The 17,523-nt window shown below is 35.6% G+C and overlaps 1 protein-coding gene across 1 annotated transcript in view; it reads left to right on the top strand.

Annotated features, from left to right (window-relative positions):
- LRP1B (LDL receptor related protein 1B) overlaps positions 1–17,523 on the top strand; it is a 751,404-nt gene that overhangs the window by 710,266 nt on the left and 23,615 nt on the right. The window contains exons 82-84 of the mRNA XM_074873779.1: positions 2,103–2,267; positions 12,381–12,542; positions 17,267–17,441. Coding sequence (XP_074729880.1) covers positions 2,103–2,267; positions 12,381–12,542; positions 17,267–17,441 — 502 coding nt within the window. The remainder of the gene's footprint in view (positions 1–2,102; positions 2,268–12,380; positions 12,543–17,266; positions 17,442–17,523) is intronic.

Here is a 17,523-nt window from a genome sequence, read left to right as displayed (position 1 = left end):
TCTTAATTCTGCGGAATTGCTCTGAAAGAGAAATGCAACATGTTTTTAATGTGTTATCAGAAAGGTTCATAAAAATGAGCACTTGTCTGTACTTCAGTGTTATTTATTCCATTTTTACCAAGTTCTGCTCTATAAACACATGACTAATGATAAGTAAAACAGATAAGATAAGCAAAACAAAAATAGACCTTCTCTCCAATAAGATATGCTACATTATCCATTTAAACAACTTCTATAATGAGTAACTGAAGAATGGTTCATGGAACATCAAAGGATTTAATGAACCACTCAAATAAATAAAACACAGAGGCATCCTCAGACTCCCAAATACAAAGGAGCTTTGTTACAGCAGATGTATATATCCAGAGTGGATACAAAAAAAATTAAGCGCATATGGTGTTTCATGTTTTTACTGTAAAACACCTGAAATAATGATGTGCCAGTCAGTCCCACGCAATAACTTTTAGATTTGTTGTTTAGTTTATGCTTAATTTGAGAGAGGTTCAATTGCCTGAAAGATGATCTGTTCCCAGAAGTTTTGTTTAAATAGGTTTGATCCCAGGTTACATGTCTGCACCATCTTAGCACTGGCTGTGGACGGAGGCAACCAGACCCTGCCAAGGACGGGCATACACAGGCAGGAGAGAGAGACTTGGGTGCATCCAAAAAAAGGCTGCAGCATAAGTCCAGTTATATTACTGGACTCTGCAGAATCTGTGCTGGAGAGAACTATTCAGCTCAAGGATATCCAACATTCCTAAATTCTGCACTTACAACACAATATGTTTCTTTAAACATCAAAAAAAGGATGCTTAAAGGTGTGCCTGTGTGAGTCAATGTCAGACCTCAACAAGTATAGGACAAATGGGAACCTTGACTCTTTTTCATTAGTTGTTTAACTAAAACAGATTAATTCAGCAAAACATCTGCAGCTGGTGGATATATTACTGAAGACTTCTCAGTGTTTGTGGTAGCCCTTTTGTTAAAAACCATGTAGGCTCAAATGCTGGATTAGTTAGGAAGCAGTCTGGCTTCACAGGATTTATTTTGCTGTGTGAGAAATGAAAGGTCTTATTGCTGAAAGCATGTTTTGGGCTGAAAAGGTGCTTGTCTATTTCTTTTAGGATTACAGTTATTTGGATGTTTGAGCATTGCATGCGTGCTAGTCTATAATTAATTTCTTGTTGGTGTCATTGAATGATTTTATATCTTGTTCACTGGAATGAATAGAGATTTCTTTTTCAAAGTATGTCCTAGACAGGCACAACTCTAATTGCAAAACAGCTTTATGGAAAGATGGAATCCAGCCCAATCAAAATTTGTGTCACCTCATACCTCGTTGCTAAGACAGTGGCACTACTGCCATAAGCACTCAATGAATGCAGAGCAGCAGGCAGTATCTCTTCTCAGTGATTTTACAGACTGAGCAGACAAGAAAATAAATCAGCCAATATGGCTTAGGAGCAACAAGTTAGTATGCAAATATTTTTTGAGGAGGTTTTAAAGGCTGAATAATTTTGTTTTAAACATTTTGGATAGGGTTTAGTTAAGAAGGGTGTTAGTTAATAGAGTGAAAGAGAGATCCAGAAAATCAAATAGGAAAAGGCTGAGGTCACCAGAAAATGACTGGGAAGTTTTATGAGATTCCCCCAGGTGAAAGCAACATTAATTTTTCATTTCTTAAACTAACTAGGAATGATAATTTCAGACAAGAATTCATACTGTCATTACTAACTTACAGCCTGAGGAGGTCAACTTTCCTGCAGCATCATTTGGGTGAAATGTAACCACCACGCACAGGCCCCCAGCTCAGTAGGGTACAAGCGCCCAGCCCTGCTGTGCAGGCGAGTGCAGCCCCCACCACTCCGACAGCCTTTCCAGTGCTTATGGTCTTCTAAGTGCGTATTATTTTCTAGCACTGTGGAAACAGAAGTGATAGTTTACTGTCTCCATTTTGAAAAGTGGTATTTCCACACACACACACCCCACACACACCCCCCCGAAAGAGACCCGTAGCTCTATTTAAGATGCAAAGTTCTGTTTTGCCAATTACATGAAATGGGATTGTTGAAAAGAACTCTGCATGTGTGCTCTTGCTGCAGATGATACCTGTAAATTAACTTGTGAAAATGGAGGAAAGTGCATTATAAATGAGAAGGGGGATCCCCGATGTCACTGCTGGCCAAGTTACTCCGGTGAGAGGTGTGAAACTAATCATTGCTACAATTACTGCCAGAATGGAGGAACCTGTGGAGCCTCTCTCCTCGGTAAATATTTCTGAGCAGCTGTATAACTCCTTCATTCAAATGTTTGAATTTGTTCCTTGTTTGTGATATTATTTTTCTCATTGTAATTTATTTGCTTTGATCTGTACTTAAATGATGTGCAAACTAGCAGTATATACACCATACATATGCTTTATAATCAATAGTGCTTTTCATTCACTTATCTCAGTGTTTTAGCAGAATTAAGCCTCATCCCAGAAAAGGAAGCATAAAGGTAAGTATTCAGTATAAAGATGCGCATGTTGACGTGTAGAAATGGAATTGTAAAGCGTAAGGTCCAGACAAACTACATCTGGAACAACCCCACACATCTTGCTCTCTCTTTATATCAATTCTCTAAATTTTTACATCTATGCACAGAGATATTTCCTTAAATCACAGAGTTCTGTGACCTCAATCTTTTACCTTTGTCTTACTGGAATTCATGAAATAGGCATTTTAGTCATCTAATTCTCAGGAAGATTTAGTTAATCAGAACTCATATCCTTTATTTTTGTGAAGGAGTTTGAAATTACATCTCTTATCTTCAGGGAGATTATCCTAACTGTCAAAAAGTGGGTATTTGACAGTTGATCTTTGTCCCTAACAGGTAAGCTGTTGTAGCTTGTGTAGTGCAATTAGTGTTTGGGTTAGAGAGGGAAAGTGTGATAAGAAGTACTCTAAAATTTAGTAATTCTGTGAGAAAGGAAAAGTTGAATTCTATTTTCTGCTCTAAGGAATACTTAAATATTTGATTCAAAGTAGTACAGCTGGAGAAGAGTTTACTGTCTAGTCCCTTCTTCCCAGAAGCCTATCAGCTGCTGAAGATGGTATGAATCATTTTCTCCTGTGTGATGAAGTGACCAACACCCTGATCTCAGAAAGAAAAGTACTGACTTTGGAACAGGAGTTTGTGACAGTTTAGCACAGAGAGAGCACCTTGTAATGCAGAATTAGGTATCTTAGTCTCTGTGACAGAGGGGGCTTAGATCTCAATGTTTTCCTCAGCACTCCTTACTAATTAACTTCAGCTTATATAGTTTAGTAATTTAGCTTCACTTACTATGCTGGTTTCTCTGGAGCCTCTTTGTATTGACTGAGATGTGGCAAAAATCCAAGTGAATGCAAATCTAGCAATCTGTTGTGTGCCAAACAGAGGATTTTTCTGGTCTGAGTACTTGGGTGTTAATAATGTTGTTCACAGTTAGCATCACTAATAATGACTAAATATTAGAAAATGAGAATTACTTGTACTTGAAGTTGATTAATTATACTTGAAACTGCTTCTAACAGCCGGTGGAACGACTGACAGATGATAAGCAGAGATTTTTATCAATGTAATGAGATCAATGCATGTTTAGTGAGGACATGCAAGTGGATGAAAGTAAGTCATGGGTGATTTAAATGACATGTAGAGCTTCCTTGTCATCTGAAGAGAGGATGTATGCTCCCACATCTTTACATGTCTGGCATTTAATTGATACTTTTGTGGGGTTAGAAGACTTCCTAAAATTAATAACTCAGCTCCTAGAACTCAGCTTGGTTCTGAATCCTGCAGAGACCCCAGGGTTTTATTTAATCCTTTTCTTTTGGCAGTAGCCATAGGGCTCACTCACCTCATGTTTTCTTTACCAGGCAGCTAACACTTGCTGTGCTCACACAGCTATGCTATCACCTGGATATTTCTTCTCTCCGCTGCTAAATCCAGCTTCTGAAGTCTCTCAGCCTTGCTGAAATAATAAGTGTAGTAGGTTTGGTCACCAGTGAGTAAAGGAGAGATATGAGCAGATTCTGCAATATACTTCTGCTAAATTGTTAAGCATGACCCCAGCTGCTACAGAGGGCCTGGAGGTGCAGGCATTAGCCTTATTTCTGCTTGGTCTCAAACAGGATAATGTGCCTGTACCAAAAATGCATCAGGAGAGCCAGCATGGATGTCACCACAGTCCACATTTCATTATTCAATTGCATGATTTTTGGGAATCCAAACCTTTAACTGCAACTAAAGTTTACTGTACCACACATAGCCAAAGTGTGCCAAGCCTTTATGGGCTGACACCAACATAGAGCTGGTTCTGATGACTCTTCCTGGGCATACCTGCTGACAGGAATATTCTTTGCTGTGCTGTGTCCACTTTCCCAGTTTCATTAAATTTTTAATAATCATATTTCAAGTTAACCAGATTTCCTACCTGCCATTTCGAATGCATGAATCTAGCCATGCCTTGAAGCCCATGCCATAACTTTCATGTGCTGGAGATCTGGAAGAAAAGACTGCATATCTTTCTAAATCAAAGTGACTCCATCCAGCATTCCAGAAAAAATTTTTAAATTGATCCGCATCTCATCTTCTTTGCATGCCTAGCCCCTGGACCCTGTAAATATTCTATTAAGAAGAAATCTCTATTTCTTATCAGACTGTATTTCTTATCTATATCAGACCATAAATTGTGTGTTACTGAAACAAACTAGCATGTCAGTGAGACGTCCCCTTATCCTAGTTTAATCTAATTCATGATATACTAAGGCCATTATGTTTCTTACAGAGGGAAGCTAAACTGGACTTCCCAAAAGCATTGAAAACTGTAATTAAGTCAAAAAAGCTTAATTTCTCAACTGTTTTTGCAACAACCGTTTCCTCTTTCCAGTCTAATATACCACTGTGCAAAGCATGTTGTTCAGCCCTTGCATTCAGTGGGTGCACATGTAGCTGCAGGGGCTGCATGTGCCATTCCTGGTTTGGATGGAGGGTGTGAAATCCAGACCAGAGCAGCATTCACTCATGTCCTTGTTGTCTCAGCCTTCAAGGCAGAGTTGATTTGCTTTGTCAGGCTCATATGAGAGTCATTGGTGTATATGTTACTTTATTCTTGCACGTTGCTACATGTAGGAATAAAAAAGGTTCCTTCTTAACAGAAATTTCTCAGTTTTTCCTTAATGGTTGTAGAACTTAAGCACTATATTGTGTTTAGATTTATAATATTACATACTACCAGGTTGACCAGTCTGCTAACAATAGGTACATTGCACACTTTTTTCTGGTAGAGAATTCCCTCACATTTCTGGGAAGTATAAAATTACTATTTTAAAATAAAGTCAGCTCAATATAATTTTAATTTGAGCTACTGTGCTGTTGCTATATGTGCATAACACCTCCTGTACTACCATGTTCACAACCAGTTCTTCAAAAAGCAGCAGTTATACTTTTGATCCATTATACAATTGCTTCATCAATCTGTCCTGCTAAACTGATGCAATCAAGTTGCGCATATTTTCCCATTTTTCTCTTTTTAAAAATTCATTTTCGTTCAAAACTATGGAGCTTTTTTCCTCTGGAACTTGCAGAAGCCATATGTGTGTGAGTGCCAATCCAAATCCTAGCCGCAAAATGTAAATGACCTGTGATAATTTCAGCTTGCTTGACTCTGTCTTTCTTAGAAGCCCTGATTGCCCTTATCAGTTCTTGTATATTAACCAACTCAAACAGCTTTGATGCAGTCAGTCTAACGAGTGCCATTCCACACATACCCTTTGGAAAGCTTCAGGACTGCCAGTGAATTCAGCCTCACAGGGAGATGAGCTTCTGCAGGGTCCCTGCTGCTGGGAGGCTTCCCTAGGAGTGAGGGAATTTCCACACTGTTGGCTTCTGGCTCAAAAACCAGGGAAGAGTTATCCTGAAAACAAACCTTTCCTTGTATTCTGATATGAATAAAATGACGCAACAAATTAAATACTCTTCTAGTGAATGTGTGTGTTCTAGCGAATGTGTAAATCCTGTTCTCTTTCACCACCTAATATAAAATAGTAATGTGATAACTAATTAAGTAAATTGCAGAGTATTACTCATTTTTTAAAACATGATTGTGCTAAATCTTTGCTGGATGTGTTAAGTTGTAGAACCTCATTATCTGCACACAAATGATAATTTGTTAAACAAATCCCACTGGCAATTCAGGGATTATTCGCTGTCGGTTTACTTACTGCTAAGCCTTTTGGCAAATTCCTATGTGAACATTATATAGCTAGAGATTGGGGCAGCTTTAATTAAAATTTATAAGTTTATGACAGTTGTATTGAACTACAATAATTGAACAAAGAAAATGTCATCAGTTAATTAAAAGTACACATCTGAGACATGTAATTAAAAGTTTGGGTATAATAATGAACACTTTCCAGTAAGCCAAATTAATGGGAATTTGGAAAAAAAATTAAATGTTGCCATGAAATGCACTTCCTTTTTCCTTACAGTTTTAAGTAAAAATGTTGGAGCAATAATTTACTAAATGTCTTGAACACATTAACTAGATCTAACTAGTTCACAAAATTAGATAAATCCGTATTTGTGCTATACTCAAAGTACGAAGGGTATGTCTAACCATATAGAATTGTGATGTTGGTATCAAAATGAATGAAGAATTATTATCTTTCCACTAAATGAAAATTGATGAAATATTCTAAAAAAAAAAAAATTATAAAGTAGATATCATTTTATGTTCTGTTTGATAAGCAAAAGAAGTTGATTTTTGGACACGATGGTGCATACTAAAAACACTGTCAGTGAAGAACCTGTTTACTTTGCTGGTGTCCCATCAGTCCCGGTAGTCTCAAAGGGGGATGCTAAATCACCTTGTCGCCAGGACAGGGCCTGTGGGAAGGCGTGAGGGGTGGTATATAGCTAGATGTTGAGGCTGTCTGGTCTGGTGCACGGCTGATCTAAGGGTCCCAAAAGAACCGCCACAGCCAGCCTTGATAAGAGCAGCCTCTGAGACTACTATATTTAGAGATTGTTCTTTTCTCCCTTTCTGTCACAGCATGGAGAGAATGTATATCTGTTGGGATTGATCCCAAACAGCTCACCTGCTAATTATGTACAGTAATACAGCTTCTCTCCACTACTATTGGTTCAGTAAAGCTAATTATGGTTCATCAGCCACACAGAAATGAATTAATGTGGTTCCCACAGACTGCTGATAATACTCCAGAAGACATGATATTACTTACAGTAGGCTGGTGTAGTGACACATTGTTTTCTTTAGTAGTGACAGCAAGTGAAACATGCAAATCAAATATGTACATAACAACTTAAAACACAGACATTGCTGGTATTGAATTTACCATTGGAAGACATAAATAATTGATGTCTTGGTGCAGGCATTCATCTGGATGATCTCGTGTTTCAAAACTTGCAGAAAGCTTACAAAAATAGTGCTATTTTCCTTTTTTTTTTTTTTTTTAAATGGCAAAATACCTTATGTGGTCATTCAAAATGCATAATATTTTTCTGTTGTTGAGGCAATAGCATGAATCAAAGTTGATCTCCTTAGAGTTCTGTTCATTACAAAATAAATCTAAATAGGAGTTTAAGATACATGATTGCATTCCCAAAAGAAATCACCTAGATATTAGAGATGGTGCACTAAAATATTTATTAGCTATTTTTGAAGGTAATTTGAAAAGTTATTTGCTATTATATAGCAAATTAAATTGGCAAACTAGGAGTAACTACAGCCTCTGTAATCAAAACCTTACTGAACATTGTAGGATTTTGATCCATATCATCTTTTTATGGATTATTTTTCTTTGTAAGAGAGGGGGAAATTGCATTTCATCTTCATGCCAAAAACTTAACATATTTCGTTCATGTCCTACTGCCAAAAATAACTTCATATGTCCTAGGGTAACCATAAATTTTCCTTTAATTTACTAAATTCTGTGCAAAGCATTTGAAAAAATATGTGAGAATTTTATGTTTGTTTCAAGTTCTATCACTTCTAGAATTAAGATTAAATATTTTGTACATTATTATTTTTTAAGAGAGAGGCTACATAGAGAATCTTCAGAGAATAGTGACTTTCAAGTGCATTGTTTCCCCAGAGAAATTTCCTTTTGTTACTTGTTTTATATGTCTTACCAGGCACCCTTTAATGTATTTTCTGCAATTCATTTCTTTAAATTTGTTATTCAGAATACAAAAATAAAATTAAAAAATGTTATTTTAAATACAAAATACTCTCATCAATATAGGGACTACATTATATTTCCAATTGCTTATACATAGTGAGAAAATCAGTGTATCCAAGAATTGGCCTAGAGATAGTAAATAGTAAAAGTGCATGCACTTTCATTGTAAATCATTGAGAGTGGAGAAATCCTGAACAAAAAAAGCTGTGCTTCTTGCTCTCTAGATACTATTACTGTGGTTTTGAAATGGGAACATTTACACATGAGATGCTGGGAATGTGCTGCCACCTTGTCCTCCCTGACACTGACAAACAACATTTTTCAACATAGGTAATCGAAGCAAGAAGTTTTTCTTGGGATTATTATGTTAGGAAGGAAACTAAAGAAGAGGATATGTGAAAGCTAGGATGCTGATCTGTAATAGGCAGAGGACAACAAGACAGTATTCTCATACAGTAAATCCAGTTGATTGCACTGAAGAAGGAAGAGCTCAAAATGGAATTTTTTTTTGTGTTTTCTTTCAGAAAATGATTTTTGCTCATTTTTACATAAAATACATCAAAAGATGGTTAGCTGAATTTGAAGCAGTTCAGCTTTCCATGAACCACTTTCCTTATTATTATTTTTCTATACTGTAATGTGTTGTGAACATTTCTGTGGTGGTGAAGGTCAGGAATTAAGAGGCAATTTTACTTCTGTGTCTGCACGGCTCTAAGCCTGAAACTTCATGAGCAGTGTAAATGCTGAAGTTCCAAACCATGCAATGGTTGTTAGTTAGGATATGTGACATCTTGGTTAACATGACTATTTTCTTTGCAAACATAAATCTATATTATGATTCTATGATACAAAACCTTACAGCATTGTTTGTCAGTGTTTAATACTGCAGTTCTATTAAACTTCTTGGAACCATTTTGCATCAGAAATAATTTATGAGAATAAGGCAGATTAAAATGTCATTATTAGTATTATTTTAGATGCCAACAGTCTGTGTATAAATAGGCAATGAACTATTAACATTACTAAAAGTCATGTTAAATTGAGTGACAAAAATGGGGTTTAGGCTACACTGTATTAAATTTTCATATAACTGTCAGCAGTTTGGCATATTTATAAGGCTACATTAGCAAAGAATGGAATAATCTTTTCTAAAAACTAGGAAAATATCATTGCCCCATCATTTTAAAAAATAGAGGATTATTAATAATAAAAACTGATTTCAGACCTCCAGATCTATGTTCTACCACTAATTTTTTTACCTTTTTTTATTGAAACACTGATTCAGATGAAGGATTGTGTGAAACCCCCTGGCTTGGGGCCAGAAATTTACATACAAGTGTATACATGGGGAAAAACAAAAAGAATCTGTGCTAACATCTGAGTTCAACATCTTTGATTTAATGTTTAGATCACAGGGGACAGATATGAATAACCAGACTGATGCATATTAAACTAGTTGGAGCTATTTTTAAGTCAATGGTTTTGTTCCTGCTGTACTCATTAGAGGAAGAGACTAACTGATCTCATGGCCTTTATGATGATTTGCAAAACATTTTAAATTAGCATAGCTTAAAATAGAAAATATAGAAAAGAATTATGTGAAGGGTTTCATGTAAGAGGAGTGAGAAGTAAGTGAAGGAAAAAAGAATAAATAAATCATTCTGAGTAAATCAGAGTAGAAAAAATGAGAGTGCTTCACTTGCCTTGAAAAATTCTCCAACAAATATGATATTAAATGATTGCCTAGTATTAAAACAAAGACAGACCAGAAGAAAATTAGAATTGTGGGGTTTATGGAATGTTTGGTTTAATCTAAATTACTTTAATAAGACAGTCAACTAAATAAAGAAGTTTAAAAAAAAAAAAGGTAAGAAGGATTGCATAGATGCAGCTGTGGGAAGAGACATCAGGAGGCAAATGTGGAAGTAGTTTTGGATACCTACACTTGACATCATATTAAAATGAGGAAACAATGAATAAGGCAAAAGACAGCAAGGAAGGGACCTAGTCATAATGCTTCAGTAAGTCAGGCAGCAGTAAGGATTTCTTGGTAGATCAGTATGAAGATGAGGGGGGATTATTATGGAAAGGTAACCCTTAAATCTTATTTCATTTGCCTACTTCGGATTTTGGCTCTTCTGTACATTTTAAACCACGTCAGGCCCAAGTTAAGCATAGCTTCTCTTGTGTGCTCCCTAACCCACCCCCCCAGGAAGTAAGAAGTTTGTTCCTGCTTTATGGCATGGTGTGAAGTTTTTCAAATGTAAATATAGGGATAATTGGAGTCTCACACCACTAACATATTCCCTGACTTTCTCTGATCTCTTTTGTGTTCTACAGTCATATCATTATCTTGATTGGGTAGTCAATAATAAAATCTAATAGACTGGTTTTACTGCTTATGCCTGTAATTCCAATCCAAAGGGCTTCTGCATCACACGGACAGTATATTATGTAGTTACCTTGCTAATCTGATTGACTTTAACACTTCTTAACATGGAACCCTATTCTGTCACCAGCAAAGACTAGATATCAAGGAAATGTGTGTTAGTTTTACAATAGCCCATTAGTTGCCTTCCTCTTCCAAATTTGCTATAGCAAATAATACTGACGTTCCCATTCAAGACTAGACATTTTGGTTCTCCATCTTAATTCTTAGACTTTTACCACTTACGTAAAGCATGTGTGTTATGGTTTTGGTTCTCTGTAGTCTACTTACAAGGCATTCTTTTTGTCCTGCCTATACCTATTTACTATTTGACTGTTGCTAGCCTATGCATGGGTCCTTTACTCAGAGATACGATATGCCTGTGACTTTACTCAAAGGGATGAGTCTCTGCCTGTCAGCTATCCCTTACTCTACACTTGACCCAGTTACGCTCTTGATTGCTAGCAGGTTGGGTTTCTTATGATTCAAATAAAGACCATCCTGTCTACCCCTTTATTTCAGAAGTGTCATCAGCTCTCAATTAATCTTCATCTCTTTCCTTACCAGGAAGCCAGGAAGAAGAAAAGCTTTAAACTCCCTTTGTTTTCCCTAATTTTAAGAAAATCCTAAAGGCTAAATGAAAGCAAAGGGAAGGAGGGTGGGGGAAAAATAATGTTTTGTAAGAGATAAACAAGAATGAGAATAGAGTATTAGGAAGTAAGAAGGGAGTTGGCTAGTTGGACACATCAGGTCATTTACTTGAAGAGAACATTACCAATGAGATATAAAAACAAAGTCAGGAGATGGAAAACATTTATGGGATCTAGAAGGTTTTTTTAAAGAAGATAAGCCTTAAGAAAAAAATCAGGGAAAAGTGAAAGAGTTTAACAAAACAATGGAATTGTAACAAAGCTATAAATCCTTTAGACATTAGGTTTAGATAAGGAAAAAAATAGGAAAATTAAAATAAGAAAGAATCATAGGAGGAAAATGCACCAGTGTGTAAACACTATTTTAAAACTCTTTAAAAAGAAGCTATAGACTAGGAGTTCATTTTGTGCAAAAGTTCATCCCTAAGTATTCACTACTTTTCAGACATTGAATATTCACCTTACAGGCATCTTTGCTCTGATGCAGGACAGCAATTTTTAATGTTGCAGTATTTATTATATGAGAGGGCTAAGATAACAAACAGGCACAGATACTTGTGTTTTAGTAAAAACTGTTACGTAAAGTTGACTATTAGCGAATTAGTAAATATTTGTATATTCATGTGGTTATATGTAAAGGTCTTCAGATTGGAGAATAATGGAGTGTATTCTGAAGAGGCACCAGTGTTGATTATACAAACATTTATCTTCTGCTACTGGAGGAACCCAGCCTAGCAAGATGATTTGAAGAGCTTCATCGTATCTTAAATTCCTACTTAAGGCCATCTTTTAAAATAATTTCCAAATAAAGAGTCAATGACCATACATACACAAGTGTAAAATGCGTAGATGCAGTTTTTGAGGTGCCCACATCTTACAGTGCTAACTTTATTTTTAAAAAGTTCTGAATTCAAGCTATGTTTGCAAAGGCATGTTTTATTAGTGTCTAGAGAAATGTAGTTGAACTCATACATTAATACTTGATGCTGTTATAATAAACGTATCAATCTTTAAATTTCTGATTATAGTTTTGATGTTTATTTTTTATCATAAAATAGTTTTCTTTGTTTTGAATAGGGAGGCCTACCTGCAACTGTGCGCTGGGTTTTACAGGACCAAACTGCAATCAGACGGTCTGCGATCATTTTTGCCAAAACGGAGGAACCTGCAGTGTCACTGCTGGGAATCAACCCTTTTGCAACTGCTTGGCTGAGTATACAGGAGACAGATGTCAGTATTGTAAGTTATCTCCACAAACTACTAAATCCAGATTTATAATAAAAGTTCTACAAAATGGAAGTTTAACACGGGTGGAGTGATTCTTTTTTTTTTTTTTAGGGCACATATTAGTAAACTAAGCCCTAAAATTATTCATACTGCTAAGGGAATGTAATCTGATGTATTCAAGTGATCTTTGAGCATATTTCTGCAATATGCATCTACATGTGTAAGTGAATAAAGAGGTTTTTTAGGAATTATTTGCTTATTTTCATGAATGAATATGTACAATGGAGCTGTACAAGGCAGCTGACTTTGTCAGTAGAAATGAGATAATTGTGTTAAAATTTTCTACCCCAACTTCTCGTATTTGTTGTCTTATACTGGTGGAATACCTAAACACAGTGAACTGATGCAGTTGGTTAAAGAATTTCTCTGGTATCCCTTATCTTTGCAGACCAACACATGTGACTTGAACTGCTACCTTACCTTCCATTTTTATTTCTAACTCCAGTAAGCAGTATATTGATATTCCTTCATTTTGCTCAGTCTAAGACCACGTCGAGTTATGGTTTCTACCCCCTTTTGGTATGAAAAATCAGGATTTATAAGTATTACACTTGTTTAATTCTCAGGACTAAGATTCTATCTTCTGCATCTGAAGTTTTCTTTAGTTTTTCATTCTACTGACCCCTCAGTCTCTTCTCCTTGAGATACTGTTTTCCAAAGGTTTCCATGCCTTTAGAAAGGCTCTTCTCACTTTTTAGAAATTTGACTTTTTACTTCTTTTACAGAGGAGGAGGGAAAGAAGATTATCAACCAATAGGCCTTCTGTTCTTACTCCATTTATCTTTCTTTTCTCTCCATGCTTTCTCTTAGCATGGATCACTATTACCTGTTTTCAGAAACTCAAGACATTTGAACATAATCCTGAATTTCTTCTTTTGGTCACTCATTTCAAAATTAGAGCTTGTCTTACGAATGTCAACATGATGAGTCACTAGCAACCCTAACCTAAAACTCATTATTTTTATGAGATCAGAATTATTTTTGTAATCTCCTTTTTTCTACTCTGCTTTTCTTTGACTATAACACTGTAAATAGAGGACTGTCATAGATCTTGTTACAGAATAGAACATTAAATGTGAAAGCCATCATCTCTTGTACATAATTCACTGAATTTGCTGAAGAAGGCTAGATTTAAACAAAACAGAAGGGAAATTAGCTGTAGTAAAGGTCTGGTTTAGAATTATCTACAATATACAAAAATTATTTAGTTTTAGTGAAAGGTCTGTCAAACAAAGAAAAGGTTAGTGTGTATCTTAAATAGGATTCGTACTGAAGTAAACTGAATATCTTTCCAGTTGGGAGGCTATGAAATAAATTGAAACCTTTGAATGGAAAACCAGCAGTAATTGTGATTCTCTCCCACTTGGTATTAAACAAACTGCATGGATCCACAAATAACTATCTGCAAACACAATTGGGTATTTGAAAACAGTATAGTACATAAATCATGCACAGACAGACACACAGATTAAGAAAAAATATTTACTTGAGGCTTACCCAAAACCAAACAAATTGTTTCTAGTTGAATGCTTCTGCAAACATCTTTTTTTTCTTTTTTTTTTTTTTTTTTTAAGAATTAATTTAAATGTAAATTTAGGGGTACTTTTTAAACAGTGCTTATTATCAGATTTGGATTGTCTGCTGACACTTTGGAAAAATGTCACAATATAGAGACTCAAACACATTACAAAATACAAAATAAAATGAAGCTTTTGTTTATTTAAACCTCAATAGTTTTAGAAAAAAAAAGTGTCTTACAATCTTTGTATTTTTTTCTGTGGCAAATAACAGTTCTATGAAATTATACAGGTTTACAGTTAATGTGTATATAAATTCACATATAGGATTTTTTGCTTTATTCACACATATGATTTTTTGCTTTATTAATCACATTCACTTTGTATGCATGCTGGAATATATGAATATAGCATTATGGCAAATATTGGTTGCCTCTAAGATATATTTTTCAGTCTTTCTATGATATGATTGAAACTAGTTCATATGCAAAGGATGATACATGAATGTGCATAGGTATTTTACTCATGCTTCCAAGTTGAAAATATTATTAGTGTTTTTTTATGGCAGGGAGAAGACATTTACTTGCAGTATTGCCAGATTGCAAAGACCTTATTTTCCTCATACTTATCGTCTCCAATTACCCAGTGCAGAGTTTCTCCTGTGATTAGTTCACATAAGGGCTAATAACCAAAATGTGTGCTCCGTGTCAAGGCACTGCCACTGCTGAAATAAATTTAAGTGAATGAATTTACATAGAATTCTACTAACATTGTGCATGTTATTATATACACATGAATTTGATGTATTTGAATATAACTCCCTATTTTAAATTCCTGAAATAAGACATACAGACTAGTTAAAGTTCATTTCTTGTATCATTTAAGGCCCAAACAACCTAAAAAATAGAAAACGTTTTCACACAGTTACAATCATTCAAAGTGGATATAGTGATCTCACAAGCTGTTACTTTCCCTGAAACTGAAATTCCTTCCTTTAGGGAAAGAAAAAAACAAAGAATTATTTTTGTGTCATTTCAGTCCAAATGTAGCATATACATTTTAGATACAGCACAAGATTAAAGGTGTTTGTGACTACAATCAGTACTAAAAACCAATAACTGTTTTAGAGTATGAAGTTCCCATTCCTAGGTTTTGGGTGTTTTGGGTTTTTTTTGTGCTAATGTACATGGAAACATTTCCCCTTTGCAATGCTCTTTTCATAAAATGTCTCTCAATATTAGCTTTCAAATGACTGTAGTTTTTGTTCAAAAAACAGCCCCCCTGCTGCAAATCACCATTCTGTACCTTGAATTGGGGAACAGCAAACAATGAACTACTTCATTTAGTGTCTTTTAAACCTCTCTGGTTGCTCAGTAGTGATTCCATCAGCAGATGAGTCTTCAGCCTGCATAGATAAGTGGAGACATACAGTGAGTAATCAAACAGAAATAACTCCTCCAACAGTCATGCTCTGTCCCGGAGCAGAGCTCTTCCAGCATGGGGAGCACCAATGGCGTGGGCAGTCAGTACATGCTTCTCCGAGAGGGGGAAACACTGAACACAGAAAAGCATAAGCAAAATGTGTTTCCCACTTTATGAGATACCCCCTCAAATCGTCCATCTTGAATATATTCAGTAAAATATATCAGTTTTAGTAGTCTCCAATTTGCCGCTTACAGCATGCCCCTAGTCAAATGGCAGCTTGAGAGTTTACACTTCCAGACTAAAGGCTGAGGTTGCCATTTGGCTCTAGTGAAGAGCTTGATATAGAATCACAGAATGGTTGGGTTGGAAGGGACCTTAAAGATCACCCAGTTCCAACCCCCTGCCATGGGCAGGGACACCTTCCACTAGCCCAGGTTGCTCAAAGCCCCGTCCAACCTGGCCTTGAACCCTTCCAGGGAGGAGGCAGCCACAGCTTCTCTGGGCAGCCTGTGCCAGTGTCTCACCATTCACAGTAAAGAATTTCTTCCTTATATCTAATCTAAATCTACCCTCTTTCAATTTAAAACCATTACCCTTTGTCCTATCACTACACTCCTTGATAAATAGTCCCTCCCCATAATGCCCTACTTCTAGCTGGTACTGACTTACACTTAGCCATATCCTCAGATTCGAAGGACTTGAATTTTTTAGTTTTGTCAGAAAGGTAATATTTTGTTAATATGGACCAGGCTTACTCTAAGCTAATAATACATAGTTCAGAATTGATAAACCTTATATATCAATTACTTCATCTGTCCATCAGGAACACCACCAAAATCTCAACACAGCATGTTAACTACAGAGAAGTGAAAAAAGTATTAGAAACAAAGAGAAATAGAGACTTTGAATGTTTTGGCCCCATTAAGGAGCTTAAATGATGACTTTTAAAAAAAAAAAAACAAACAAACAGACAAAATAAAGTTGTCACTACTACATAAATCAAAAAGAAACAAAATGTTAAGATAACAGCATATTGTAGCTCTGGAAGCGTCTGCTGTTAGATAACTTGGATTTTTTTTAAAGGGATGTGAAAAAAATAACACAGTTACTGGTGCTTCTAAAGAGTTAAAAAATTCACTACTTGAAACCTCAGTTCTGCTGGCATTTAAGCAGTTAAATAAGATAATGGGGTCTTGCACAGTCTATAAAGATAAGCATGTATGTAGTTTTTTGTAGAATATATGGATTATGTCTTTATATATTATTATTAGAACTTCATGAAATTTTAATATGTGGATAAATGAAAATAAAACTTAATTATTTCAAAATACTACTTCCATTTCAGTTTAGCATAATGCCATTAATGGTAATGTGAATGTATCAGAAGATTTTTATTCAGCCAATGTCCCATTAAATACATTAACATTGCTCTGCTTTTCTCATCAGTAGTCTTTATATTATGTGTGATGATGCCATAAATGGTTAGACATCTAGAAGGAAAAAAAATCTCTTATGAGTTTATCCTTCTACTTCACTTCTCAAGACTACATCGTTAATACATTATGTATCTGTTTATGGGGTGTTCTCGATTCTTGTAGTTGCCAGTGAGCCATCAGCTTAATTCATAATTTTGTTTTTATTGTAGTACCTTTTAAAATGTAGAAAAGTAAGGTATTATTTTTTCTATGATACTCCTTAATGTCTTTTAGTAATTAGCTTTCATGTTGTTTGCAGATGTTTGCCACCATTATTGTGTGAATTCTGAATCGTGTACTATTTCTGATGATGGAAGTGTAGAATGTGTCTGTCCAATACGATTTGAAGGTCCAAAATGTGAAGTGGACAAATGTATCAGATGTCATGGGGGACACTGCATAATAAACAAGGACAGTAATGACATAGTATGCAAGTAAGTGTGTGTGTGGTGGGGTGGTTGTGATCAAAATTATATATTTTATAGCGATTATATTGCAGTATCCTCCGAATCTCTT

Source organism: Strix uralensis, chromosome 6, assembly GCF_047716275.1.
Source record: "Strix uralensis isolate ZFMK-TIS-50842 chromosome 6, bStrUra1, whole genome shotgun sequence".
NCBI classification, from domain to species: Eukaryota; Metazoa; Chordata; class Aves; order Strigiformes; family Strigidae; genus Strix; species Strix uralensis.
The sequence above is the reverse complement of the archived record's forward strand: the minus strand, read 5'-3'. Positions and strand labels throughout refer to the sequence as shown.